General features: G+C 46.1%; 1 protein-coding gene across 2 annotated transcripts in view; it reads right to left on the bottom strand.

The window, feature by feature from the left end:
* Positions 1-11129: 11129 nt before the first annotated feature.
* Positions 11130-20273, bottom strand: part of cep76 (centrosomal protein 76) — a 55391-nt gene continuing 46247 nt past the window's right edge. For both annotated transcript variants that reach the window (XM_073046801.1, XM_073046812.1), the window contains 2 exons: positions 19969-20186; positions 11130-11525 (listed from right to left, as the gene is read on the bottom strand). In XM_073046801.1, the coding sequence (XP_072902902.1) occupies positions 11387-11525; positions 19969-20186 (357 nt within the window). In that variant the 3' untranslated portion in view covers positions 11130-11386. The remainder of the gene's footprint in view (positions 11526-19968; positions 20187-20273) is intronic.

Here is a 20273-nt window from a genome sequence, read left to right as displayed (position 1 = left end):
TTGCACTTCATTTGACTTAATCAACATACGTACAACATATCAGGAAAAAACTGGCAAGGGGAATTGGGGACATGAGGTGATCAGCTATGATCTAGATTCTGTGCGAATGTCTGTTCATTACATCATCCAATTATCCACTACATCATTAGTTTAATTAATGATCACAATAATTTCTGTAACGTCTGTGCCCCCAATTTACCCCGTTCACCTAGGGTGAACCGCCGTCACCCCGCCAACAGTGCAATACTTCGGTGTAAATACGGTGACATGCTCACAAATACCAGACAATACACCAAAGGTGAGTAAATAATTACAACTTTATAGTTATTTCTTAGTGATGGGTTAGTAGAAATAGATAACCTAAAGGCGCCAAATCAGTAAGTTTTATCAGTTTGTGCACATAATATTTTAATACATTGGAGCTCACGCCTCTCGCTCAATCCACAACGACCTTCTGAGCCTTCGGCCATCCTCTGAACCACTGACTTCCAGTATCCGCTACCCTGGAACCACTGTCCGCTCCTCACACGTCCGTCCTCCTCGCTCGCCTCCCGAAAAAGACCGCAAACTCCCGCTCAGCTCACACATACAAGATAGCATAACAATTCTCCATTGGTTAGTTCCCCCTTTATCTGCAGTTATGACTCAAACATTCCAGCTACGGAAACCCATTATAGCATTAAGTAACATTACAGAGAAGCCATTTTGCTAGCCTGAACAGTTAACACCACAGTTAATGGTACCGAGAGCCCTGCATTCTCCCCCTACTGAATTTAGTCATGCCCTCATGATGCTCAGATAATTTGCCAACCCTTCCTGCAGAACACAAAGCCCAACCCAAGTGCAGAAAGCAGAGACATAACTCCCCAAAGCAGTGGAGATCACATGCTGTTCCCCGGGTACTACATAGGCCAACCCATCTGGGGGGGGGGGGGGGGAGGTGCCTACTTCTCTGAGACCTGTGCACTCCCTCTTCTAACTCCTCCACCTCAGACATCACAGGAGACTCATGGAAACCATGAGGTGAACCCTCCTGCGAGTGGTCACCTAAACCCCTCTGCACCTCGGAATCCTCTATCTCTTGCTCGGGCCCCATATCCTCTTCTCCAAAGCCCTGTGGAACCCCCAATGGCCCATCACTAGCCCCCCTTACCCCATTTGACCCAGTGGGGTAAGGGCCAGGAGTCTCCCCCTCCACCACAGGGGCATCAGTGAACGGCCACATGCACCAATCGTCTGAGTCATCATCCTCCGAGTCATTATCCCTCACAGGGGCTGGGCCCGGGCCCGACTCTCCCGGTGTGGGCTCTTTCTCCACCCTGCGTGGACGCAAAGTCCTGGTACTAGGTGCAGCTGGCACCTCGGGCTCCCGCTCTGCCTGTACATCTCGCCCCAGAGGCAACAGGTAATTCCGGTGGAGAATCTTGACGGGCCCCTTCCCATCCTCGGGCTGCACTCGGAAAACCAGTAAGTTGGGCACCTGACTCTCCACCACATAGGGCATGCCCGACCAGCGATCAGCCAGCTTGTGCTTCCCAGGTAATCCCAAATTTCTTATGAGGACTCAGTCTCCCAGCAGGAGTTGGGAGAACTTCACTTTCTGGTCATACCTCCTCTTATTTCCCCGATTCTGCTTGGCAGCTGCCTCCCCAGCCAACTCATAGGCCCTTGGCTGCTCATTCTTTATATCAGACAAATACTTCAAGTAAGGCTTCGGCGATACTTCACCTGCAGCAGTCCCGAAACAGAGGTCGATGGGCAACCTTGCCTCGTGCTCGAGCATCAGATAATAGAGTACCCAGTAGCGTCATTGCATGTACAGTTGTAACAGTGAACTAGATATCCAATATGTTGACCCCATCGACTCTTTTTGCTGATCTCCAGAGTCCCAAGCATGTCTAGCATGGTCCAATTAAACCTTTCCGGCTGGGGGTTGCCCTGCAGATGATAGGGCGTGGACCTCGATTTCTCAATTCCCAGCATATCCAGTAACTCATAGATTAAGTCCTGTCCCTGGTCATTGTGTATCCGCTGGGGAAGGCCATAATGCACAAACTACTTCTCCCATAGCACTTTTGCCACCGTACTCGCCCTCTGGTCCACGGTAGGGAACGCTTGAGCATACCTGGCGTAGTGGTCCATGTTGACCAAGACATCATTCGCCGTGTTGCTGGTATCAGGTTCTATGGCCAGAAAATCCATACACACCAGATTCAAAGGCCCTGCGATCACGGAGCAGCCGGCACGGGCAGCGTCTTCTGGCGTATGCAACGTATGCAGGACTTGCAGTATTCGTCGACCTCTGACCTCATCCGGGGCCAATAAAACCGGTCCTTGAGCAACCCGTAGGTCTTCTCCACCCCCAAGTGGAGAAAGTCATCATGCAGTGACTTCATCACAGCCCTCCGATACTTCTCAGGCAGGACCAGCTGCCAACGCTGAGGTCGGTCCAAGGGAGACGTTACCCGGTATAACATTTGGTTCTTCAACCGCAAGCGAGGCCATTCTCTCAGTAACAGAGACACTGAGTCATGTTGTGTCTTCTCCACCTGGGCCACATCCCCCTTCTCAACTGCGTACCAAATAGTGCCAGTGCCATCTCGCTGAGCAGCTGCGTGGTCTTCAGAGCAGTCATGTCACAGTAAACTAGGGGTAGGGCGTCATCGGGTCCACTGCCCGATCTGGCCTCTCCTTTTCCTCGGCCTGCACAGTGATAGCAAACTGACACATGGCCTTCACCCCGGATGCAGGATCACTCTCCCACTCCTCATGCCCCTCCGGGTTTTCATGCCCCCGTTGGGACAGAACGTCCGCATCAACATTCCGGTTCCCGGCCAGTACTTCAGGCTGAAATCATATACAGATAGCGCGGCCAACCACCGATGACCGGTGATGTCCAGTTTTGCTGAGGTCAGGATGTAGTTAAGTGGGTTGTTGTCCATCCGTGCCTCAAACTTGGCCCCTTAGAGATAGTCACTCAGCTTATCCACCACTACCCATTTCAACACCAGAAACTCCAACTTGTGGGTGAGATAGTTCCTCTCAGAAGGTGACAAATGCTACTGGCCTCAGCCTGGTGCTTGATCCAAGACGGCCCCCAACCCCTCCCGGCTGGCATTGGTGTGTAGCACATAGGGCAATCAGGGGTCGACAAAAGCCAGCACTGGCGCCTGGGTCAGCATCTCCTTCAGTGACTGAAAAGCTGCTTCACATTTGTCATCCTATCTCTGTCTGAAGGGCTCTGATGGGTTCAAATATTCTCCAGCCTCCCTTCCTCTCCTCCCTTTCCCTTTCTGTCCCAGAGGAGTATCGCCACGCAGAAGCTGGTTCAAGGGATGGCTCACCTTGGCGTAGCCCTTCACAAATCTCCAGTAGTATCCACAGAACCCCAAGAACGAGCGCAGAGAGCTCAAAGTCTGGGGCCTCGGCCAGGTGGTCACTGGTTTGATCTTAGCCGGGTCTGTAGCTACTCCATTCCGCGAGATTATGTGTCCAACATAGCTAAGACATCTGGCAAAACTGGCACTTGTTCAGGGAAAGTTTTAACCCTTTATTCTTCAGTCGGTTGAGCACCTTCATTAGCCTCGCTTCCTGTTCTTCCAAGGTGGATCCAAATATACCAGTACTTCAAGCAAGTTCATATCCCCCACGGTCTTCTCCATGACCCTCTGAAAGGTGGCAGGGGCCCCCAATATGCCCTGGGGCATCCTTTCGAACTGGTGAAATCCCAGAGGGCATATTAAGGCCGCCTTCTCCTTGTCCGCCTCACTTATCGGGTTCTGGTAACATCTGCTCAAGTCCAACATGCTGAACCACTTTGCCCTACTCAGACAGGCCAGCACGTCTTCGACCCTGGGGACCAGATACCGGTCAGGGACGGTGCGCCTATTCAGGGTCCTACAGTCCATACACATACGAATCTTCCCATTTTTCTTCCTGGCCACAACTATTGGGGATGCATAAGTGATGCAGGACTCCGTAATGACCCCAGCTTCCTTCAACTTACACAAATGCTACTGCACATCCTCTACGTCTGCAGGGACCAGTTGCCATGACCTTTCTCGAAACGGGGTGTCCTCAGTCACCCGGATGGTGTGGCGAGTGCTCCTGGAGCAGCCCACGTCAAACTCGTCTAGGGAGAAAACTTCTTTCAGCATCAGCATCTTCTCCACCATCCTCTGCTTCCAACTCTCTGGCACACGCAAGGCCCCAAAGTTATATGCCCCAGTGGTCAACTTATCCTCATTTTCCAATGGCCCTCCCCCAGTGAGCCTCATAGGGGCACAATGCATCACCGTCACCGGGAACAAATGCGCCGGGGGCATCCCTCGTTTAACAGCGACCTCCCTTTGCGTGGTGTTCCTGACAATCACCACCATCCAGCGTGCCTGTACCACCGAGAGCTTCTGCAGCTCGGGTCTCACCACCACCCGGCGTGCCTGTACCACCGAGAGTTTCTGCAGCTCGGGTCTCACCACCACCCGGCGTGCCTGTACCACCGAGAGCTTCTGCAGCTCGGGTCTCACCACCATCCAGCGTGCCTGTACCACCGAGAGCTTCTGCAGCTCGGGTCTCACCACCACCCGGCGTGCCTGTACCACCGAGAGCTTCTGCAGCTCGGGTCTCACCAGCACCCGGCGGGCCTGTACCACCGAGAGCTTCTGCAGCTCGGGTCTCACCAGCACCCGGCGGGCCTGTACCACCGAGAGCTTCTGCAGCTCGGGTCTCACCAGCACCCCAGCCGGGAATCTCGATTCCCCTCAAGATCTTCCGGGGTGTCCACTAAAAAGGCTTCACCCTCAGGCACTCTGGGGTATCTGGGGATCCCCATCACTCTCGCTACTTCACCGGGCCCTACCACCCTGGACTTCGACTGGGCACTCCATACAGTTCCTCTTTCCAATGCTGTGTCCCGCTCGGTGCGACCACATACCTCCTTAAAGACAGCTTGAAACACTGGGTGCACCGACAGAGTCTCCAAAAAGTCCTCACCCGCCTTCTGCTTGCAGGCCCCCAGGAGTCTCTGAACAATAGGGGTGTTGGTTCCTACCAGAATTGACACACCCCCAGCTGCAACTGGATCCGGGCAAACCAGCACCAAGGCCTTATGAGCCTCAGACACTCCCACCTCAGCCTCTAGGAATTCCAGCTTCATGGACAAATACCCATCGTATGGGTAATCACCAGCACTGATACCCCAAATTTCCAGGGCACTGAAGGGTGTCAAGGGTAGATGCGACAAATACTGACCATAGAATGACCGGTACAGTAGCGTGACCTGCAACCCAGTGTAGAGTACGGCTTTTGCATCTATTCCCTCTATCCGGATTGACACACTGGTTCGGGATCCCACCAATCCTTCTGGGATAGTGTCTTTTCCTCTCAGGGGTCCCATGGCACATTGCTGGGAATGTGTTTTCCCAGAGACTCCAGGCCGTTCCCTCACTGGGTCTCCTCTAAGTTTCCCGACCCCCCCCCCCCTTCCTGCTGGGACACCCATGGAGTCTCCCTCCAAGGGGCTCCTGGCCGGTCACATTCCCGCCTGAAGTGATCCTCTTCCCCACAATTATAAAGCACACCTCGTCTTGCGGGACCTCGGCCTCCCCCGGGCCTCTGTGCAGTCCGTCCCTTCAGAGAGGGGCCCTCTCGGCCAGTCCCCTCACGTGGAAGGACCCACCTGCTGCGACCTGCCCCCCCCACTGACTATCTCCCGATTAGAGCTGGCCCCAGTCGCTTCACTATAAGGGGCTACCACGGATGTCTGCACCGTACTGAAGGAGCATTCTTCTGACTCCAATGCGTCCTCCTCCTCCCTCACCTCTCTGAGCAATTGACAAAAGTTGGGGAGGGGGGCCCGCGATCTACAAGACTGCCGGAGACTCGTATCAATTACATCATGCCTCTGGTTGCCCCGGGCTACCTGGTCTATCCTTACCTGATTCACCACCGTCTCCAAAATTATCCCTCCATCACCTCAAACAATTTAGCCTTCGCTCTACCCAGAAAAGATACTCAGAAAGCTTTTCCCCTTTCTCAGGCTCCGAAGCCCCCCTAAAAGCTCCACCATGCCCCCCCCCATCAGACCAAAAGCCTCCTCCAGTGCTTCTAGATACTCTTTCCAGGAAGCCAAGGGTTTGCTACCTTTCACACCTTTTACTACCTCAGCTGCTACCCCTCTCAAACTGTCAACCAATTTCTGCTGCTTCACTTCCTCAGAACACTGCCACTCACCCAGCAGCCGAGAGACATGTTCTATCCAGGTCTCAAAGTCATCCTCCCCTTCGGGGCTAGGAGTCCTCTTGAGAGAATTCTTAACTTCTGACAAGGACCTGCTGCCTTGTTCACCAAGGAGTTAATGGCTGATGCCAACTCTGAGCCTTCCCCCTTCCATGGGGAAATCTGACCACTCCCTTCTTTCATCCTTCAAAAACGATAGGACCTGCTCTCGAAAATCTCCACCTCCAGCAGCTGGCAACTCCTCTGGTGTCCCATCAGACCCATCAAACCTTTCCTCTGTGACAATGTGCACACCCCATGGCCCTGCCTCACTGAGGTCACCGATACACAGCGGCGGTCCCACCGCTGTGACATCAGCACCAATCTGTGTTAGCACAAAGCCTAAATCCCCCATTTTACCAATCTTTCTGCCTAAGATTTCGACCTTACCAATAGCTCTAACCGTACTCAAACGTTGAATTAACACTTCGTCTGAGATACGTATATCCACCCCACTTAATACACAGGCATGATTAATCGGTACTCCCTCGATCTCACACCAGAGTTCAATCTTATCTGAATCCATCTCCCCTCATTTAAACCAGGGCAAATTACACTGTATCTGACAAATTCAGATCCTGGACGCTCCCCCACAAATGTAATGTCTGTGCCCCCAATTTACCCCTGTTCGCATAGGGTGAATCGTCGCCTGCCAACAGAGAAAATACTTTGATGTAAATATGGTGTAATGCCCCGCCAGTACACGCTCACAACACAAATACCAGACAATACACCAAAGGCAAGTAAATAATTACAACTTTATGGTTATTTCTTAGTGATGGGTTAGTAGAAATAGATAACCTAAAGGCGTCAAATCAGTAAGTTTATCAGTTTGTGCACATAATATTTTAATACATTGGAGCTCACGCCTCCGGTTCCATCCACAATGACCTTCTGAGCCTTCAGCCACCGTCCAAACCGCCGACGTCCAGTATCCGCTGCCCTGGAACCGCAGTCCGCTCCTTACACTTCCGTACTCCTCGCTCGCCTCCCGAAAAAGACCACAAACTCCCACTCAGCTCACACATACAAGATAGCATAATGATTCTCCATTGGTTAGATCCCCCCTTACCTGCAGTTATAACCCAAACATTCCAGCTACAGAAACCCATTACAGCATTAAGTAACATTACAGAGAAGCCATTTTGTTAGCCTAACAGTTAATGGTACTGAGAGCCCTACATTACTTTGACTGAGTAGTCACATAAAATTCCATTCTCAGTAACTTAAGGTATTCAGATATCAAGGCACTTAAGCCAATGTAGCTATTATTTAACTACATTCCTCAGTTCTCTGAGGGAGTTGGTCATTTTGGATACAACTTCACGAATGGGCATTGCCATCACTCACAGCTGCAAGACCAACGGCAGATACTGCTGCCATCGAACAAAGAATGCTTGTGCTCGACTCTGCTGAGCCTTGTTATTGCTTTTCATTAGCAATGGAAATAGATATTTTTAGCATTCATACTGAAACTGACATTACAGGCAGAAGCCAAATAATAACATGAAAGAATATATAATTACTCTTCTTCCACAATTAGTTTGTCTTCATAATTGCATTAGCAACTTTATTTCACATAACATTCCTCATTTTTATATTGGTATAGTTGGAGTTCGAATATTTTTGGTTTGGTCCAGGAGTGTATCCCCACCCACTTCCCCCAGCTCCACATCAATTTTTTTTGAGCTTTTTTCAGAAGTGGGCATTACTAACAAGTCCAAAGACAGACAGGAATACCCAATGCACACACTTTTGCTATTTATCAACTACAACTGAATTGAAATTAGCATTTCCAGGTCACATTACTGTATTAAAAGTTACTACCAGGTCATCCCTGGTACTCTAGTGACCAAAAAAATATTTACAGCACTCCTAAAATAAATGAAGTGAAGCTGTAATATTACATGGTTGACTTAATGTTGGCACAGGAGTTTCATCAGTCGGGGCAAAAAAATATAGCTCTTATAATCAGCTTATAACCCTCTATAGGTTACAGCTGATTATAAGAATGGAGTACTTGCAATATAATGAAGTTGGCCAAATAAAGAACATTATATCATTCTTGTGTATTGACTTTGAGTAGCAAATTGGCAAGGTGGTTTAATAAACTATTATAGTAAGAATAAGTTGCAAGACGATTACCTTTTGATTTTAAGTATGACTGGCAAGTGATCCATACCCATGAAGAACAAAGAAACACGGTTTTGGATTTAATGTAATTGAGTGACAATGACAAACTACTCACAGGGCATAATGGTGCTGCAGGGACTTATTCTGGAACTCATGTATTTGATTCAGTGTACTTTGGCACCAGACTCAGGATGTAGATAGGTAGACAGATAAATAGAATCTTTATTGATCCCAAAGGAAATTGCAGTGTCACCAGTATTCACACCATCCGATCCTAATGCTTTGCTGTGTCTGAGTTTCCCCAGAGCCCTTCTCACCTGCTCAGTAGTGAAGGTGAGTCCACAATGACTGGGGAACTGGTGGAAGTTGAGGGCTGGGAAAGGTAAAACTCAGGACGATAGCAGTTGGCATGTGGAAGTGTGGATGGTAGGTGCAGGGGAAGGAGGAGATGCAGACACTGGTAGTCTGTGTTTTCATCACATGTTGAACTGGAGGATGAGGAGAGAGGAGAAGTGGCATTGGTGCTCAGGGAGCATAGGGGACCTCGCCACCTGGACTGGTGTGCTGAGGGTGGGGGGGAGCTGGTTAGTGAACAGGATGGCAATTGTCAAACTTATTCAAGAATGTTTAACTCATTAGCCTACTCACAGCTAGGCTGATTGAAGCCAGTGATGTTCTTCATGCCTCTCCACACTTCCTGTGTGCTACTCTACTCAAGCTTGTTCTCCAACTCTCTCCTGTATTCCTCTTTAGCCAACGATCTTCTCCTTTAGCTCCCTCTGCACATATTTCAATTCCTTCCTGTCTCTTGATCTAAAGGTATTCAAACAGTCACAAATTCCTTTCCAATCTCATGCTTGCAGAAACAAAATGAAAACATAACTTACATCCTACCAAAGAGTACCTATGATCTATTGTCAGATAGTGGACTAAAGCACCAACATGGGTAGCACCAAGTCTACAGGCAGAGTAAATAGTCAAAAAATTTCAGAATAACAACTTGCCATTTTAAAGTGCATGCACCTTTCCTGAAATTAGGCAAATGTACATTAATATGCACCAACATATGCTTCCAGCCACAGTATGACAAAAATTGATTGTCTCTACAAACTCTACCAAGGGTTTAAAAGGCTATCAACCTAGAAAAGTAACACATTTACATCAATGGTAAAGGAACCATTATTTATTTTTATTTATTTATTGACATACATCGGGGAATAGGTCCTTTGAGCCACGTCGTCCAGTAATTCCCCAATTTAATCCTAGCATAATCACAGTACAATTTACAACAACCAATTAACCTAACAACCGTATGTCTTTGGAATGTGGGAGGAAACCAGAACGCCTGGAGGAAATCCATGTGGTCATGTACAAACTCCTTACAGACAGCAGTGGGAGTGGGCAAGTTAGTAAACAGACAACCAGTGTTGTGCATCTTTGATTGAGGGACATGAGCTTAAATACCACAATGGCAGCTAAGGAATTTATATTTAATCAAATTTCCTTAATTTTGGAAATTTAAAGGTAGCCTCAGCAATGAAAGCCATGTAACTACAGAAATTTTGCTGAAATCCATTTATTTCTGATGTTTCTGCTGAAAAGAAATCTCATTCTCACCTGGTCTGACCTGTTTGTGACTCCAGACACACTAACATGGTGCCTTTTAATTGCATCCTCACTTGAAAAGAAATTACAATGGTCAGTAAGAATGGGAACTATCAGCACATAAACCAGGAAAAGAATAAATTGAAGGTATTAAGACAATCTTTTATAATTTCAGGAAAAAAGAATTTCTAAAACGTGGTCAAAATCATTATCTCTGACAGCAATATTGCAAATTGATTTTAAAACCAATTATAGGAATTAATTAGAAGCAATGATCAGAGAAATACAACTTGCAGCTGCTGACAAACTGATCACAAATAGCAACTACTATTCTCAAATAGCAAATTATAAGAAAACCCCCTACAATAAAAACAATGCAGGACATAGGATTATATGATTTCAATGAAATTAGATGCTCTCCTGTTTAGGTTCACAGTACAAAAGCTTTAGATGAGTAAGGGCAACTTTAAACCTTTCAGTTTAAGGATACACACAAAAAAATGAACAAACATACCATTTTGTAAAGTGTTGAACGATCCCGTGTCTGTTATCAGAAAGTATTCCATATATATGGATAACCACTATGACCTTGGTGAACATCACAAGCGATTAGGAATGCAAGGTACACAACAGCAATCTGAGCCAAGCACCAGATGACATATTTGCCAAGGACATTGTTTGGAGAATTTTAAAAACTTAATGGCCTTCCAGGCCCAACATTGAAATTAACAATTTCAGTCATCTAGCCTTTTGACTTCTATTTCCAGTATTCACAATCTTCCTACTTCCCTGTCCTCCCCCCAATTCTGACACTTTCAATTTCCATTTCTCTCCTCCTATTTACACCTATACCCAAGTGGTACCCCTTGACATTCACCAACCTTCAATACCCTCTTCAGCCAGCATCACTACCACTGTTATCTTTCATTGCTCCTGCCCCGATTTTTTCCTGCAAATTAAAACTTACCTTTCAATTTCTGGTGCAAGTTATTACCATTTAAACGTTATCTTAATGTTCCTGCACAGATATTGAATTATTTCCAGAATTTCTGATTTCCAGAAGCTGCAAGAGTTTTTCAAGAAATTAACTTTGATTACAAATAAAATATCAAGTGTTTGTAAATATAATCAGCTTTATTTTGTAGCAAAATATTTTATATTTTGATAAAAAACAATTCCCATACATTATTTTTTTAAATAAATAGACACAACTAACAAGAAAGATATGAAAAGCTTTCCGACTCTAGGTTTGTGGAATTTAGTCTGGTTTTAAAAGATACCATCGAGTAGGATGGCTCTAATGGAGCAGCAACAAGGAACCAGTCCATTGCTAGCATCCACCAAAGCAGCACTATTTGAAAGCTCAGCTGCATCAGAGAACGGAACGGTACTTGCATGCAAACATAATCCAGACTGCACAGGCAGACTCAGGGTACGGATACACTCTCACTCGGACAGCAAGTCGGACCTGGTCTCCTCGACAGCAAATTATTTCTTCACAGAACGGAGACCTAAAATGGATATGGGGAGAAAAGATTAGAATAACCCAGTGGATAGTGCTCTCTCAAATACGCCTGGGTTCAATTGCTATTTTGCACAGCTGACCATAAAATCAAGGTTGATGCTGGAATCCAGTAATTCAGGGAGTGCTGCATTATCAACCAGCTGAGTGAGATGTTAGAACAAGTCTGTCACCCTTCTGAGAGAGGGGCAAAGACTGACTTATGATTTCAGAGAATCTAGGTGCATTGGCCAATATTTGTGCCTCAATCAACTTAGGTTATTTGGTAATTATCTTACTTTTGTTTGAATGGTAGAAGAGACTCGAAAGAGAAGATGGATACTCCTGCTTCCTTTGTTTTCACTCCTATTATGTTCTTATGACAGCTTATCTAAAGGGACCCTTCCTTGAAATCTGTTCAGGAATACTTATTTTTACATTGTTTACCTGGTGATGTTCTTTACTCATGTTCAAGTTCAGAATTTAAACTACTTACGAAATTAGGTTTGGCAGAACCCCAATGTACTGATCTTCAGACAACACTGCAAAGGTGTGGAAGCAGCTCCCAGATCACAGGCCATCAAACTGATTGAATTAATGTTCTAGGACAGTGGTCCCCAACCACTGGGCCGCAGAGCATGTGCTACTGGGTCGCGAGGAAATGATATGATTTGGTGATATGAAATGATATGAGTCAACTGCACTTTCCTCAATCCCTGTCACGCCCACTGTTGAACTTGAACACATGCAAGGTCATCAGTCGCCTAAACACAGTGATACTCTCATGCCAGGGATCACTGGTTGGCCTTGGGTAACCACCAGCTCACCAGCCGGTGGGAAGTACTGTTGCTACTGGCCTGGAGCACGGACAGATGGGTGCCGCCTCTAAACCTGTTTAGTACACCGAATGTTCGTGGGGAACCCGGTGTTAAAATATTCGCAGACGACCTAATTCAGGCTCAGGGTTTCATAAGTAGCAGAGCTGCTACCTTGCTGCGATCGACTGAAAGTCATCCCTTGAGCCAAACTTTTGTCGGCTGATAGATCCTACCGACCTATTGGGGTGGATGGGGGGTGCGGGCACGCACCCTGTCACACTCCTCGCTCGATCGGTTGCTCTCTTCGGACTGCGACTGCCACAGCCCCGGCAGGGGGACCTCCGGCCCTTACCTATCCTCTAACCCCACCCACAACCAGCCACACCTGGCCAAGGTGTCTGGCGGCGAGCGGACAGGCGGGAGGCTGGAGTTCGGGTCCAGAGGCTCTCTAATGAGGCAATGAAGACCTCAAAACTGCTCTAGTACCTCGAGTCCAAGCACCCTGCACTTAAATACAAACCCATTGAGTTTTTTGAGCAGAAAAAACGTGAGCAAGCGGGAAAGAAGCAAGTGCTGATAGCCACGAAAACTAAATTGGGGAATAGACTGGACGTAAGGAACCCCCTTCGAGTACCGCTGTATTCCAGTCGTGATTAAACCCCTCCGCCCCCCCCCCGTCAGCCGGTCCGCAAGAATATTGTCAATATTAAACCGGTCCGCGGTGCAAACAAGGTTGGTGACCCCGTTCTAGGAATAGTCATGTGAATGGCTATTTTTAGAATTTTAAGAATTAAGTATTACATCCTCGCACTATAAACAGCTACTGTTGTACCTTTTTTTGCATATACACATCATATATTTTTAAATAGCGACTTATCTGCAATCTTATCCATTTTACTGGCCAGAAATGTTACTATCGCAATCAGATTTATCTTAAAAAGGTCAGCTCAAGAGAAAGTTAAACAAATGGCAAAACTCCCAACTCTCTTACCCAAAGAAACTGAGAAGTGAAAACTGGCATCCATACCCCTCTAGTTTAATGAATTTTTTGACTCCAATCTCAGTCCTGACTGCCCAATCCCTTATCTTGATTCTATGCATTGGAATTCTGGACTCTCCAGCCAGAAGAAAGACCCTTTTAGCCTCTACCCTGTCAATCACTGTCAAATTTGTAGACCTTGCTGACATTACCTCGTATACTTCAAAGCTCCAGTGTACACAACCTAATTTTACTCAGTCTTTCCTCAGAGGAGAAGCCCCTCATACCAGGAATTAATCGGGTGAATTTATCCTCACCAATTTAAATTCAAGCACATCTTCTAAATATGGAGACCAAACCTCCAATTGATATGCCAGCATGACGTACCAAAGCCCTATAAAATTGTAGCAAGTTTTAAAAAAAATTATTGGTCTATCCTTGGAAGAAAGGCCAGAAGAATTGTTTGTTATACCAGCACAATGGCGAGAATGGGAATAAAACAGAATTAGCATAACCCAATTTCTAACTAACAACATGTTCTACACAGTACTAGCATGTGGTAAATTTATGGAATTTGCTACCACAGGCAGCTGTGGAGGCCAGGTCATTGGGTGTATTTAAGGCAGAGATTGATAGATTCTTTATTGGACATGGCATCAAAGGTTACGGGGAGAAGGCCGGGAACTGGGGTTGAGGAGGAGAGAAAAAAAGGATCAGCCATGATTGAATGGCAGAGCTGACTCAAAGGGCTAGATGGCCTAATTCTGCTCCTATGTCTTATGGTCTTCTTAATAGTCAGCCATGAAATGTTATAAAATTTCAAAGCTGTTTCTCTCTTCACAGATGGTGCCTGACCTGAATACTTCCCATCATTTTGCATCCTTTTCCAGATTTCTTGCATATACAACATTTTGCTGAACCTCAAAAATTGAAGCTTCAGGATTCAAGATTCATTTATGATCAAAGTATAAATTATACAACCTTGAGATTTGCTTGCTCATAGGTAGCCATAAAGCAAGAAACCTGAAAGAATCCAATTTAAAGTAAAAAAAAATGAATTAAAACAAAATAACAAAATAAAACACTTGATATGGAAGAGAAAGAAAATAAAAGTATCAGTCATGCAAATAATTGAAGCGAACAACAGCATTCCAAACTAAAATTAGCCCTCAGATCCAAACCTCGGAGCAGCCCAGTGTAGGCCCAAAGCTTGTTTATCAGTTCATCATATTAGCGGGCATGAGCACAGCAGCTGAGGCAGTCTTCATAGCCTCAGCGCCATGGAGATGATCTTTGCAGAGAACGAGCGAATTCAGTTCTCATCCTAAACGACACCTTGTCCTTTCAGTCCATCTGGGCTGGTGTTTAAATTGACCCGATAATGGACAGCAAAAGGCACTGCACCCTGGAAGGAGGAGTGAAGATCATAGAAACAAAGAAAACCTACAGTACAATATAGGTCCCTTGGCCCACAATGTTGTGCTGAACATGTACTTACTTTAGAAATTACCTAGGGTTACCCATGGTCCTCTATTTTTCTAAGCTCCATATACCTGTTCAGGAGTCTCTTAAAAGACTCTATTGTATCCACCTCCACCATCATCGCCAGCAGCCCATTCCACGCACTCACCACTCTCTGCGTTAAAAAAAAACAACTTACCCCTGACATCTCCTCTGTACCTGCTTCTAAGCACCTTAAAACTGTGCCCTCTCATGTTAGCCATTTCAGCCCTGGGAGAAAGCTTCTGACTATCCACACGAACAACGCCCCTCATCATCTTACATAACTCTATCAGGTCACTCTCATCCTCCGCCACTCCATGGAAAAAAAAGGCTGAATTCACTCAACCGATTCTCATAAGGCATGCTCCCCAATCCAAGTAACATCCTTGTAAATCTCCTCTGCATCCTTTCAATAGTTTGCGCATCCTGTGGCGACCCACTTCCTAGCGCACTCGAACCGGCTCACAAATAGCCAGCGCGCCGGCACAAAGGCCAGGTCTGCTTCACCAACAAAGGGAAAAGCCTGCGGGGGTTTGTGAGTACGTGCCCCTTACAGCATCCGCGCCCGGGGAGGGCGGGATGAGGGAGGCTTTAAAGCAAGGCTGTGAAGTTCGAATAAAATCTTCTTTAATTGCAGTTTACCTACTCCGTGTCGTTATTTTAGCGCTGCATGTAGCACACCGCTACAATCCTTCCTATAGTGAGGTGACGAGAACTGAGCACAGTACTCCAAATGGGGTCTGAACAGGGTCCTATATAGCTGTAACATTACTTCTTGGCTCCTAAACTCAGTCCCACGATTGATGAAGGCTAACGCACTGTATGCTTTTCTTAACCACACAGTCAACCTGCGCAGCAGCTTTGAGTGTCCTATGGACTCGAACCCAAAGATCCCTCTGATCCTCCACGATGCCAAGAGTTTTACCATCAATGCTATATTCTGCCATCATATTTGACCAGCAAAATGAACCACCTCACACTTATCTGGGTTGAACTCCATCTGCCACTTCTCAGCCCAGTTTTGCATCCTATCGAAGTCCCGCTGTAATCTCTGACAGCCCTCCACACTATCCACAACACCCACAACCTTTGCGTCATCAGCCAATTTACTAAACCATCTTCTCCACTTCCTCATCCAGGTCATTTATAAAAATCACGAAGAGTAAGGGTTCCAGAAGAGATTCCTGAGGCACACCACTGGTCACCAACCTCCATGCACCCACCTACAACCACTCTTTGCCTTCTATGAGAAGACCAATTCTGGATCCACAAAGCAAGGTCTCCTTGGATCCCATGCCTCCTTACTTTCTCAATAAGTCTGGCATGGGGTATCTTATCAAATGCCTTGCTGAAACCGATATACACTACATCTACTGCTCTACCATCATCAATGTGTTTAGTCACATCCACAAAAAATTCAATCAGGCTCGTAAGGCATGACCTGCCTTTCACAAAGCCATGCTGACTATTCCTAATCATATTATGCCTCTCCAAATGTTCATAAATCCTGCCTCTCAAGATATTTTCCATTAACTTACCAACAACTGAAGTAAGACTCACTGCTCTTTAATTTGCTGGGCTATCTCTACTCCTTTTCTTGAATAAGGGAACAACATCTGTAACCCTCCCATCCTCTGGAACCTCTCCCATCCCCATTGATGATGCAAAGATCACCACTAGAGGCTCAGCAATCTCCTCCCTCGCCTCCCACAGTAGCCTGGGGTACATCTCGTCCGGTCCTGGTGACTTATGCTTTCCAAAAGCTCCAGCACATCCTCCTCCTTAACGTCTATATGCTCAAGCTTTCTAATCCACTGTAAATCATCCCTACAGTCGCCAAGATCCTTTTCCGTAGTGAATACTGCAGCAAAGTACTCATTAAGTACCTCTTCTATTTCCACCAGTTCCATACACTCTTTTCCACTGTCACACCTGATTGGTCCTATTCTCTCATGTCTTCTCCTTTTGCTCTTCACATACTTGTAGAATGTCTTGGGATTTTCCTTAATCCTGCTTGCCAAGGCCCTGTCATGGCCCCTTTTGGCTCTCCTAATTTCATTCTTAAGCTCCTTATAATCTTCTAAATCTCTATCATTACCTAGTTTTTTGAACCTTCCATAAGCTTTTCTTTTCTCCTTGCCTAGATTTTCAACAGCCTTTGTACACCATGGTTCCTGTACCCTACCATCCTTTTCCTGTCTCACTGGAATGTATTTATGCAGAACGTCACACAAATATCCCCTGAACATTTGCCACATTTCTGCCATACATTTCCCTGAGAACATCTGTTCCCAATTTATGCTTCCAAGTTCCTGCCTGATAGCTTCATATTTCCCCTTACTCCAATTAAACACTTTCCTAACTTGTCTGTTCCTATCCCTCTCCAATGCTGTGGTAAAGGAGATAGAATTATGATCACTATCTCCAAAATGCTCTCCCACTGAGAGACCTGACAGCAGACCAGGTTCATTTCCGAATACCAGATCAAGTACAGACTCTCCCCTTGTAGGCTATTCTACATATTGTGTCAGGAAACCTTCCTGAACACACCAAACAAACAGCACCCCATCTAAACCCCTTGCTCTAGGGAGATGCCAATCAATATTTGGGAAATTAAAATCTCCCACCACGACAACCCTGTTATTATTACACCTTTCCAGAATCTGTCTCCCTATCTACTCCTCGATATCCCTGTTACTATTGGGTGGTCTATAAAAAACACCCAGTAGAGTTCTTGACCACTTCCTGTTTCTAACTTACACCCACAGAGACTCGGTAGACAATCCCTCCATGACTTCCTCCTTCTTTGGACATAAAGATAATGGTCAAGGGTCCAGCAATCTCATCTCTTGCCTCTCTCTATAAGCTGGGGTATATCTCATCAGTCACTGGGGAATTATCCATTTTAAATGTTCTTAAGGGACCCAACATTACCTCCTTCATTACCTTGAAGTGCCATAGCAAATTAGTATGCTCCACACTGATCTCCCTAACCTCCGTGTTATTTTCCTTGGTAAATACCGATTCAAAATACTTATTCAGAACTTCATGCACACCCTTTGCCTCCAAGCACAAGTTCCCTTCTTTAACCTTGAGTGGTTCTATCTGATTCTTGCTCTTGATATATGAAAAGAATGCCTTGGAATTAGACCACAAGAAATAGGAGCAAAAGTAGGCCATTCAGCCCATCAAGTCTTCTTTAATCCCACTTGGCAAGGACTTTTCAAGACCAACCCATGCCACCCCCCCACCCCTCAGTTTTCCTAACTTCCTTCACAACATGATTACTGAATAATTTAAAATCAAATAATTAAATAAATCTGAAATTTAAAAGGGAATTTCATATGGGCACCAAGAAACTTATGGTCATAAAAACCATCTGATATACTCATGTCCTTCCTTTCCCAGCTGTTTCACTGTGACTTCAAGTCAGTTAGTGGTTTACTCTTGAGAAAACAAGTTATCTAAATCAAGAGAAGATCTGCAGATGCTGGAAATCTGAGCAACACACACAAAATGCTGGAGGAACTCAGCAGGCCAGGCAGCACACAGTCAACATTTCAGGCCAAAACCCTTCAGCAGGACTGGAGGGAAAATACTAAGGAGTAGATTTAAAAGTGGGGGGGGGGGGGGGGGAGAGAGAGAAACACAAGGTGATAAGTGAAACTTGGAGGAGGAGGGATGAAGTAAAGAGCTGGGAAGTTGATTGGTGAAAGAGAGGGAAAAGGGTATGGGAATGGGAAATGGTGAGGGGGGGGGGGAAATTACCAGAAGTTAGAGAAATTTATGTTCATACCATCAGGTTGGAGGCTTCCCAAGTGGAATAGAAGGCGTTGTTCCTCCAACCTAAATGTGCCCTCATCACTACAGTGGAGGAGGCTATGAATTGACATATCAGACCGGGAATGAAGTGGAATTGAAATGGGTGCCCCATGGGAGATTCCACCTTTTCTGGCAGACAGAGGGTAGGTGCTTGCCAAAGTGGTCTCCCAATTCCCAATCTACACCAGGTCTCAGCAATATACAGGAGGCCACACCACGAGCACTGAACACAGCATATGACCCCAACAGACTCATAGGGGCGGGTATAGCACATACTCCACTTGCAAGGATAAGTGCCAGGAGGGACAAACAGACAAGGGAGTCGCAGAGGGAGCGATATCTGTGGAAAGCAGAAAGGGGCCTGGGGAGGGAAAGATTGCTTGGTGGTGGAATCCCATTGGAGGTGGAGGAAGTTTCAGAGAATTATGTGCTGGATGTGGAGGCTGATGGGGTGACAGGTGAGGGCAGAGGTAGGGTGATGGGAGGATGGGGTAAGAGCAGACATGCTTGAAATGGAAGAGATGCGGTTGAGGGCAGCATTGTGGAGGTGGAAGGGAAGCTCCTTTCGTTGAAAAAGGACTCTCTTTCATTCTAGAATGAAAAGCCTCATCCTGAGAGCAGATGTGGCAGAGACCGAGGTACTGAGAGAAGGGAATGGTGTTTTTACAAGTAGCAGGGCGGGAAGAGATATAGATCAGGTAGCAGTGAGAGTCTGTGGGTTAGTAATAGACAACGGTGGACACGCTATCTCTGGAGATACAGACAGTGAGATCGAGAAAAGGGAGGGAGGTGTCAGAAATGGACCAGGTAAATTTGACAGCAGGGTGGAAGTTGGAGGCAAAGAGGATGAAATCGACGAGTTTAGCATGGATACAGGAAGCAACACCAATGCAGTCGATGTAGCATAGGAAAAGTGTGGGACGGTCACCAATGTAGGCTTGGAACACAGACTGATCCACATAGCCGACAAATAGGCAGGCATAACTGGGGCCCATGTGAGTACCCACAGCTCCACCTTTTAGATAAGCAAGTCATCTATCAAGATACAGATGCCAGGAAGTTGGTTTGTAGTAATTCAACTAAGTGAGAGATAACAGTTGTTAATAAACAAGACTTCTTTAAACAGCTAAAACAGAATTCCAGTGGATGATCACTGAGCTATTATAAACAAGACAGCAAGTTTTCACATCTTCAAATTGCAATGGCTTTGCTGTAGTCTAATCTATTTCCACTTTACTAACGAGTGAACTAGTGCTTAAAATCTTAACTTGGTTCCATATTTGGTCAACAGGAAAATAGGGTATTGGAGATGCCCATGTGTAGATCTTTACCTTAAGCATGTTGCAAAAGCTCTCCTGGGATTTCGATGCACAAAATGAATTGGGAAACCTTTGAAAGTATGTCCATCGGGCACTGCTCGCTTGATAGCATCTTGGAACTCTTCATTGCCTGCAGACACTCCTGTAGTACGCTCAATCTCATATGCGGCAAGTGCAGGCGATAGCAAGTAAGATAGATTGTCATCCCACACAGTGTTCAGACCAAGGTCCTGTTGAGGTGGAATCAGTACAACAAAGGCAACCAATGAAATTAAATAGCAAGTGGCAGCAATCTAATTATTGATTAAAATTTCAGG

The sequence above is a fragment of the Hemitrygon akajei genome, chromosome 1, assembly GCF_048418815.1.
Source record: "Hemitrygon akajei chromosome 1, sHemAka1.3, whole genome shotgun sequence".
In the NCBI taxonomy this organism is placed as follows: Eukaryota; Metazoa; Chordata; class Chondrichthyes; order Myliobatiformes; family Dasyatidae; genus Hemitrygon; species Hemitrygon akajei.
This window is presented reverse-complemented; position numbering and strand designations above follow the sequence as displayed.